The sequence below is a fragment of the Neodiprion fabricii genome, chromosome 5 (genome assembly GCF_021155785.1).
Source record: "Neodiprion fabricii isolate iyNeoFabr1 chromosome 5, iyNeoFabr1.1, whole genome shotgun sequence".
NCBI lineage: Eukaryota > Metazoa > Arthropoda > Insecta > Hymenoptera > Diprionidae > Neodiprion > Neodiprion fabricii.
Window position 1 is genome coordinate 21853356 of NC_060243.1, and position 10091 is coordinate 21863446.

Sequence of the window (10091 nt, forward strand, 5' to 3'; positions counted from 1 at the left end):
CGCGATTTTGAAAAGGACTGGAATAAATTCTTTGGTGCACCATATCGACGTAATTTTGCAAGAGGAATCGATTGGGCATAGTCCCAATACACTGCGAGCGATGGATAAAATGTGACAGCCGAAAAACCAGAATCCGAGTTTTTGCCTTTTTTAGCTGGTGCTGTTTGCGTCGTTATTTCTCTGCTGTTGGTCCGGCGCACTTTCTGCTGCGTTTTCTGAGTTCCTGAGGGTCCAATTAGTCGAACAAGCTTCATACAAATCGAATCTGAGACCAAAAATTTTTCGTCCAAAAAATAAGTAAGGCTAACCCCTTAGTATTTTTGACGAAAATTTTCGCGATTTTGAAAAGTACTGGAATAAATTCTTTGGTGCACCATATCGACGTAATTTTGCAAGAGGAATCGATTGGGCATAGTCGCAATACACTGCGAGCGATGGATAAAAAGAGACAGCCGAAAAACCAGAATCCAAGTTATTGCCTTTTTCAGCTGGTGCTATTTGCGTCGTTATTTCTCTGCTGTTGATCCGACGCACTTTCTGCTGCGTTTTCTGAGTTCCTGGCGGTCCAATTAGTCGAACAAGGTTCATACAAATCGAATCTGAGACCAAAAATTTTTCGTCCAAAAAATAAGTAAGGCTAACCCCTTTGTATTTTTGACGAAAATTTTCGCGATTTTGAAAAGTACTGGAATAAATTCTTTGGTGCACCATATCGACGTAATTTTGCAAGAGGAATCGATTGGGCATAGTCCCAATACACTGCGAGCGATGGATAAAATGTGACAGCCGAAAAACCAGAATCCGAGTTTTTGCCTTTTTTAGCTGGTGCTGTTTGCGTCGTTATTTCTCTGCTGTTGGTCCGGCGCACTTTCTGCTGCGTTTTCTGAGTTCCTGAGGGTCCAATTAGTCGAACAAGGTTCATACAAATCGAATCTGAGACCAAAAATTTTTCGTCCAAAAAATAAGTAAGGCTAACCCCTTTGTATTTTTGACGAAAATTTTCGCGATTTTGAAAAGTACTGGAATAAATTCTTTGGTGCACCATATCGACGTAATTTTGCAAGAGGAATCGATTGGGCATAGTCCCAATACACTGCGAGCGATGGATAAAAAGTGACAGCCGAAAAACCAGAATCCGAGTTTTTGCCTTTTTCAGCTGGTGCTGTTTGCGTCGTTATTTCTCTGCTGTTGGTCCGGCGCACTTTCTGCTGCGTTTTCTGAGTTCATGAGGGTCCAATTAGTCGAACAAGGTTCATACAAATCGAATCTGAGACCAAAAATTTTTCGTCCAAAAAATAAGTAAGGCTAACCCCTTTGTATTTTTGACGAAAATTTTCGCGATTTTGAAAAGTACTGGAATAAATTCTTTGGTGCACCATATCGACGTAATTTTGCGAGAGGAATCGATTGGGCATAGTCGCAATACACTGCGAGCGATGGATAAAAAGTGACAGCCGAAAAACCAGAATCCGAGTTTTTGCCTTTTTCAGCTGGTGCTGTTTGCGTCGTTATTTCTCTGCTGTTGGTCCGGCGCACTTTCTGCTGCGTTTTCTGAGTTCCTGAGGGTCCAATTAGTCGAACAAGGTTCATACAAATCGAATCTGAGACCAAAAATTTTTCGTCCAAAAAATAAGTAAGGCTAACCCCTTTGTATTTTTGACGAAGATTTTCGCGATTTTGAAAAGTACTGAAATAAATTCTTTGGTGCACCATATCGACGTAATTCTGCAAGAGGAATCGATTGGGCATAGTCGCAATACACTGCGAGCGATGGATAAAAAGAGACAGCCGAAAAACCAGAATCCAAGTTTTTGCCTTTTTCAGCTGGTGCTATTTGCGTCGTTATTTCTCTGCTGTTGATCCGACGCACTTTCTGCTGCGTTTTCTGAGTTCCTGGCGGTCCAATTAGTCGAACAAGGTTCATACAAATCGAATCTGAGACCAAAAATTTTTCGTCCAAAAAATAAGTAAGGCTAACCCCTTTGTATTTTTGACGAAAATTTTCGCGATTTTGAAAAGGACTGGAATAAATTCTTTGGTGCACCATATCGACGTAATTTTGCAAGAGGAATCGATTGGGCATAGTCCCAATACACTGCGAGCGATGGATAAAAAGTGACAGCCGAAAAACCAGAATCCGAGTTTTTGCCTTTTTCAGCTGGTGCTGTTTGCGTCGTTATTTCTCTGCTGTTGGTCCGGAGCACTTTCTGCTGCGTTTTCTGAGTTCCTGAGGGTCCAATTAGTCGAACAAGGTTCATACAAATCGAATCTGAGACCAAAAATTTTTCGTCCAAAAAATAAGTAAGGCTAACCCCTTTGTATTTTTGACGAAAATTTTCGCGATTTTGAAAAGGACTGGAATAAATTCTTTGGTGCACCATATCGACGTAATTTTGCAAGAGGAATCGATTGGGCATAGTCCCAATACACTGCGAGCGATGGATAAAAAGTGACAGCCGAAAAACCAGAATCCGAGTTTTTGCCTTTTTCAGCTGGTGCTGTTTGCGTCGTTATTTCTCTGCTGTTGGTCCGGAGCACTTTCTGCTGCGTTTTCTGAGTTCCTGAGGGTCCAATTAGTCGAACAAGGTTCATACAAATCGAATCTGAGACCAAAAATTTTTCGTCCAAAAAATAAGTAAGGCTAACCCCTTTGTATTTTTGACGAAAATTTTCGCGATTTTGAAAAGTACTGGAATAAATTCTTTGGTGCACCATATTGACGTAATTTTGCTAGAGGAATCGATTGGGCATAGTCGCAATACACTGCGAGCGATGGATAAAAAGTGACAGCCGAAAAACCAGAATCCAAGTTTTTGCCTTTTTCAGCTGGTGCTATTTGCGTCGTTATTTCTCTGCTGTTGATCCGACGCACTTTCTGCTGCGTTTTCTGAGTTCCTGGCGGTCCAATTAGTCGAACAAGGTTCATACAAATCGAATCTGAGACCAAAAATTTTTCGTCCAAAAAATAAGTAAGGCTAACCCCTTTGTATTTTTGACGAAAATTTTCGCGATTTTGAAAAGTACTGGAATAAATTCTTTGTTGCACTATAATAATGTGATTTTCCAAGAGGAATCGATTGGGCGTAGTCCCGAAACGTTGCAAGCAACAGATGAAAAGTTACAGCCATAAAACCAGAATCTGAATTTTCGTCATTGTCAGCTGGTGCTGTTTGCGTCGTCATTTTTCTGCTGTTGGTCCGACGCACTCTGTACTGCGTTCTCTGAGTTCCCGGGGATTCAATTAGTCAGAAAAGGGTCATACAAATCGAATCTGACACTAAAATAATTAAGGCTAACCCTTGAAACTATAGATATGTCACAACTAAACACATTGCAATCGGTTAAACCGAGCTTAGAGTTACTAATTTCCTAGCTTAGCCAGGATTATTGTGAGATCAAGGATGACGAAATCTTTTTGAAGCTTGATATTCATCCTAAAGTCGGCTTGATGAGCGCGATTGATGCATTTGCTTTGATAAATGATGCAAATGCCACTGTACTCTCCGTCTAGTTTTATCAGATTTTTCCATGATTTAATAAATGCAATTCGTTTGACGAATTTTACAAATAGGTCTGTTTCGTCTAACGCCATAACTTTTTCCGGTATTTCAGTTGTTGCTTAGTAAGACCGCCCCTAATCTTGAGCACGCCAGTACCCAGTGATTCCTTATTTTGGAAAACCCTGTTGACGGTATCGGCTGAAGGAAGCATTACTTTCAGAATTTTGGTTTTGAATTGATAAATGAGTTCTCTGTTGATAATCAAGGTTGAACGTTAAGTCATCGAACAGTTTTAGAACCTCGTTCAAGTCCCTTCCGTAAGCATTCTAGTGTAGTGATCTTGGACTCAATATGATGCAAGCGCTTTTTGACCATTCTTATTTATTTTATATTTTGATTTTTTAAATATCTTTATTATTTTGACTATACATTCAAATCAACAGTGATTACAGTGTATGCAATATGTCTGAAATATAATCAGGATTTATCAATGTGATATGCAAATGAATAAATATAAAACTGGGTCAATCAATAAGTTACATGGCACTATTTCATTGACATTCGACGTCAATAATCGATTATCGTTGATTTTTGGTAAGCCTCATCCCAGAATCGGAGACGTTCTTGATTAGGATTTATCTGAAGTCTGGTATCACGTCCAGAAATGTTTAAGAAGTTGAATTCGTCTGGAGTTACGGGCTTCCAAGTCAAGGGATCCTCGTTCGGTGTCGGATTCCTGGTACAGACAGATAACGATTATCATGATATGAATTACGCTGAGAGGGGCCAAAGTAAACAAAATAAGTAATTATAGTATTCGGTTTAGATCATAACGATTAGATCTGCGTGATAAAATTACTTAAAGATAACAGCTAGGAACGCACTTACCCATACTTAGCGAAGTTCGTCCAGAGTCTGATCATTGTGTTGATCACGTGCTCATCGTCTGAACCAGCCACCGGTTTTCTCCAGAACAAAATTCTCTGATAAAACAAGTATCCAAGATCGTCACCGTGGGACGCACCTGTTGACATGAATGAAAATAGTTTTCTTGTGTATTTCCGACCATTGTTTTATCGCTCAATGTTATATAATAAAGCTGATCTACCAACCTGGAAGATGTTCTATCCATAGTATGAACTTAACGAGGTTTAGCTTCCCGGTGTACTCGAAAACGTAGTAATAAATGGGCGCCTGGCTATGACGGAGCAGAAGTTTCACTACCAAGTTGGTTCCTGCTATGAATGTTATATCCGAGTGAAGCTGCGAGGAGAAATAACGAAGTACCAATCAACCGTAATGAAGATCCGCAGCGAATATAAGATAACGATCGATCAACGACTTTTCAATTTACTGAGGGATTCATTTCTACAAGTGAGCTTTCTAAGGAAGTTATTGTGCACTTACGTTTACGAAATCGTCGATCTTGTCAGGGTGGACTGGTTTGTCTTTGAAATAAAACTTGCGAATGGAGGTAGCTAGCTCGTTTCGCAGCACCTCATTCTTGATATCCTGTGGGACGTATCGCTCCGTGTCCTCAAGAGCCATTTTTCTTATCTCCGGTTTCGCTATCGCTGAAACGTGTGATCACCTCTGTCAATATTTGCGCATAGTTCCCTGACGGTAACCCTCAGATTGTTACCTTTCGTAAAGAAGTAGCCTTCGTGACTGTTGTAGCCAGTGATGAACGGGACTTTGTTGAAGTTGCCAGATTTCAGTAAATTCAGAGGTGAATCGGGCATGAAGACCTCCTCGGACTTGACACCCTTTTCAACGGTCGGCACGAAAAGAAAAGCCTTCCGTATCCTGACCTCCTGAAAAAAAATTTCATTTCATCAATCATCCGTCGGGCCGAAGAAAAAATTGGAGTTTCAATGACTGTAACACGAAATAATGACCTCCGGAGTTTTCAGCGCTTGCTGAGCCTTGACGATGTCCGAGTAGGGCGCAGTCCTCAAAAAATCGACAGCCCGTTTCGTGTTCTGGCCGAGATTTTTTGCCCCCAAATATTCGGCGAGTCGTATCGTAACCGCGGCCCCGTCATTGGTATAGGCCCAGTTATTCAGAGACGATCCACTCTGGCCGATAGCGCGTGAGAAGAGGCCTAAAAACAGGTTGGATTTGGTACCAAAGTGCTTCGATATTGCGAAACTTGAAGGTATGAATCAAGTATACCGGCCGACATCGGGGACAGGATGTGATAATGGACACAGGCGCTTCCCGCGCTCTCCCCGAATATGGTGACTTTCTCAGGGTCTCCGCCAAATCTTGCAATGTTCCGCTTTACCCAGCGGAGTGCCGCAGCCTGGTCCTTGAGTCCAGTGTTGCCGGGGGCATCGTCGTCCCCGGAAGAAAGGAACCCTGGAGTGGATTATGAAAAATTATCGCATTTGATGAAGGATAGTAACTCTCGTTGCTCGGGGTACGAAATACGGACCGAGTGCGCCAAGGCGATAGTTCACTGTGACAAGGATAACGCCGGTTCCCATGAAATAGTCCGGACCGTAAATCTCGTCATTGGCGGAACCTTGCTCGAAACCTCCGCCATGGATCCAGAACATAACGGAGAGGCGTTCGGATCCCAAAGACGGGGTGTAGACGTTGATGAAGAGGCAGTCCTCGTCACCCCGTAAAATGGGCAACGCTACGTCGAGTTGCGGACATATGCTGCCGTGCGAAACCGCATCTCGGACTCCCGACCACGCAGTTTCCTCTTGTGGAGCCTGTTTGGAAAGTGTGGTAAGCTATACGAGTGTTCGCAGATTTTGGTAAACAATGCGGAGCAGGGAGACATTTTCGAGATTAAACTACGAGATTTGAGACATTGAAAATGTCAGTGACAACAGCCGCGGGAGTTGAGGAAAAATTCTCCGTTCTGTGTTACCACGCTTTAAATCTGACCAAGGGGCAACTCGAAGGATTTTGGCGAAGTATCCTTGCACCATGGTTGCTTACATATTAAGCATTTTTTGGCGAGCCGTTGGTACAGGTACCAAAATGAACCGAAGTTTAGTTTACGTGATATAGTATACGTTTACACACAATATCGTTCTGGTACAGCTTGGTTCTTATACCAGTCGATCGCCAAAAAATGCCTATTATATGGAAATAAAATGTGTAAATATGTAAAACGTCGACGCTTTCATTTGTTTGTTTGCCGATTGACAACCACTGAGGTATCAGCGATTCAAACGGATACTCATGCGACGCTCAGTGCCGTTATTACCCGGACTCACTGCTATAATATATGTGTATAGAGGTGGTATAGAGATATAGCTACAAGTGTCTATAAGTTAGAGAGTCACTGCGGATAATTCGAATATTTCGAGGTCATTTCGTAACCGGTTGACCGCACGCTATGTCTGCACGAGTGATACGGTTCGTTCGCATACTGTAATCAGCAGCGATGATATTTCTGAGCTTGTAAGTTATCTGACGATACTTAACAGTGAGTTACATCGATCATATACCAAATAATTATCATCGTGATAAGCATAATGAAATCGCACATTATTTCTGAACTCCACTGACATCGAAGATGCTCACGTGTATTTTCACCTGCATAAATCGAGTGTCACTTTCGTGTTAATAACCAGTGCCAGTGTGCTCACTGACCTTGAACCTGAGCTTCCCCAGCGGTGGTTGTGCGTAGGGTATTCCCTTGAAACTGAAGAATGGAACGCCGCGCCAGGTGGTGGTTTTGAATCCGCGAATCACACCTTTGTCGATGGTCACGTGAACGTAGTCGTAGGTGAAATAGTAGTTATAACCTAGACCCAGAAACAGCGCGGCAAGCGCGATCACGTAGCCGATCTTTCCCATGACACCACGGTGACGACTGTCTAACCGATTTAGCTGCTTCAACTTGGCAGCGATCATGGCGCGAGATAGTTTCCTCTGCCCCCTCAAAGCGAATCCGTTTCTTCATTCTATAAGCTTATCGCAGATCACGTGCTGGGACATTAATTATCGTACATGCACAAATAATAGCTTGATAGACGAGAACTTGTGCAGAAATCATGCGATGTCAGCTATTCTTATAAAACATGATGCTGAAGCTAACGGCCATAGTTAGTAGCCAAACATGTTAAACTTTGTGATAATAGAAAAATGCAGTTCAGTTTTACCCTCATAATGCTATAAAAGTATTGGAGATTCAAGGTAATTCACAAAATTTTGATTATCGGTCTTCACTGTACCTGATTCGTTTCAACGGTAGAACGTTTGGCTGCTAGTTTCAGCCTTGATATAAAACGGGGCAGTATCGTTCTGATATTGATTTACCGATATAAGGGCCCTATAATGGTAGTTCAAGTCGGCTCGACACTGATTCAGTATCGGAAGTGGTAATAACGGTTAAGGATTGGCATCCTATAATGGCCCAACGTTGGTTGTGGATTGGTGATCCTAACAACGGTTGAGAATTAGCGTACACTGGCGATCCAAAGTTGGTTCTGTATCGGTAACCCAAGCAATAATCGAATATCGGCTTACTATATCTGACCAGCGTTGGTTCTACATCGGCAATCCCAGCAATAATGGAGTTTCGGCTTAAGATATCTGACCAACGTTGGTTCTGCATCGGCACCCAAGCAATAATCGAGTCTCGACTTAAAGCATAATCATCCGCACGAAGATATTAATCGGATGGATGGCCATTCTTACCGAGTGTACAAGGTTGAGTTTGGACTGATTGTTCTTTATTGGTACAAAAATTAACCATAGAGAGGATACTATTGTGATCGTATCTTTCACTAATTGCGAATGTATTTTGTGGAAATGCATTTTGCAAATTGCAATCTTAGATTTTATGAGATTCTGCTGAACTTTGGCACTACAAAAAGTCACGGCTTTGATGCGGTTCATTTGTCGTAAAGCCTCGCCCAGAATGTTGCACGCCCAGAGTCCGGATTCACGGTAGTATTTGTACTCCACCCGAATACATTCTAAAAATTGAACTCATTTAGGTCCGGGGTAGGACCGTAGGGTCCGGGCTTTCAACTAACCGTGTCTCTTGCAGGAGTTGGATTCATAACGGAGAAAGGATGGTAGGAGGGGAAATTATACATTGAGTAGATAAAATCGCCGGTCGTCATACTCGTATTTAACAAAATTTTTCCAGAGGCGGGTGATAGTCTTGAAAATAACGTATTCATCCTCCCAACCAACCAGTGAAGTTCTCCAGAACACTAGTTCATGATGAAAAAAATATTAAAGTTTGGCGTTGCAATCCACACCTGCGTTTTACGCAACATACAGGGTCATTTATTCGATCTAAACAACCACGAATCTCTACCCAGTTCCACATTAACATATCACTCATGTTCGGCTACGAATAAATTACCCTGTATAAATTTGTATACACTTAGGTATTCTTACGAAAGCTGAGTTCAGTAAAGGTGTAAATTTGTGCGTGAATTTGATAAGTTCTTGCCGTGACAATGACCATCCATATTCAGTAGCGATTCGCTGTGGCTAATGTCTCGGAAAAATAGTCTTCACAATAACCGTTAAACTCACCTGATGACATGATCAGTATTGGCAGCACTGAAGATGGCACCTGTCATCGTACAGGGGACGTAATTTTATCGTATTCGGGTGAAAATTATAGCATTTTTGGATTATATTAAAATGTATAATATTTCAAATGTCATTATCGTAACCGGATATTGCACCCAATACTCAATTTTCTTTTCTTTCATGGTGTTCCCTCATATCGGTAACCTACATGACACAAAAACTTTCATATTCAAACGTTCTTTTGAAATGTAAGTAGATCCAACTTCAATTTATTAGTTACTTATTATCATGAATATTAAAATGACAACAAATATATATCGTAGATTATTTATCGTCGTTTGTCTCTTTTTGATGCATAAATGTATACGTATATATTCTTATGCATTAGCAATTTGAGTACACCATAAGTATAATCTTGAAATAAAAAAAAAAAAAAACGTCAACAGAGTGTAGGATCTGCTGAGGTCTTTGTAGCGAGAGACACCAGCCGAATATATTTCGCGAGCACGCGTAGAGATGTAAATTTTAACTAAAGGACCCCGCAGAATCCTTATGGACATTTGCTCCCCGTCGAATTAGCTGGATTTCCAGTATATTATATTATTATAGTACATATCATCCCAATTAAAAGCTCATGAATATAAGTCCCAAAAATCAGTAGTTTCCGAGACATAGGCTTCGGTAAGGGGGTGTATGGATTGCTGGCATTTGTGGATTATGCGACTTTTACGAATTAAAAAGCTTCAAGGGAGACTTGAAATTGAATATATCATTCAAAAACTGCACAACCGAGTCACAGAGACTCCGCACACGTGCGAAAAACAGGACAAGTCGATTATTGCAAGAGTCGGATGGTCTCGTTCTTCACGCGAAATCTAACGAATTGCAGCTCCTTCTAATAAACCAGCGAGTTCATCGATGGAATCAACGCATTGTCGGAATAAGTTGATAAGTTTGTTGAACTTCAAATGAAAGATTTCTAAAAAATGGCAAATAGTTTTTTCAGTGCACGATTTTTCAGTGGTTGAAAAATGATTCTTCGATTGGTCTGCTCTCCCCAGAGTTAGGGAA

The 10091-nt window shown here is 41.4% G+C and overlaps 1 protein-coding gene across 1 annotated transcript; it reads right to left on the reverse strand.

Moving 5' to 3' along the window:
- Positions 1 to 3895: 3895 nt before the first annotated feature.
- Positions 3896 to 7394, reverse strand: LOC124182740 (esterase E4-like). The gene is made up of 9 exons (XM_046570364.1): positions 7116 to 7394; positions 5938 to 6223; positions 5676 to 5861; positions 5399 to 5604; positions 5143 to 5314; positions 4908 to 5074; positions 4613 to 4763; positions 4389 to 4524; positions 3896 to 4236 (listed from the first exon to the last, which is right to left on the reverse strand). Exons 1-9 carry the CDS (start codon positions 7377 to 7379, stop codon positions 4068 to 4070), a joined length of 1737 nt encoding a protein of 578 aa, XP_046426320.1. The 5' UTR covers positions 7380 to 7394; the 3' UTR covers positions 3896 to 4067.
- Between the last annotated feature and the right edge of the window lie 2697 nt (positions 7395 to 10091).

Excerpts from the sequence above, each read along its gene's own strand:
- LOC124182740 (XM_046570364.1), bottom strand. The coding sequence starts at position 7,379 with ATGATCGCTGCCAAGTTGAAGCAGCTAAATCGGTTAGACAGTCGTCAC. Across the intron at positions 6,224-7,115 it reads TGGGGAAGCTCAGGTTCAAG|GCTCCACAAGAGGAAACTGC; the intron begins GTCAGTGAGCAC and ends CTTTCCAAACAG. Across the intron at positions 4,764-4,907 it reads AGATCGACGATTTCGTAAAC|CTTCACTCGGATATAACATT; the intron begins GTAAGTGCACAA and ends TTCTCCTCGCAG.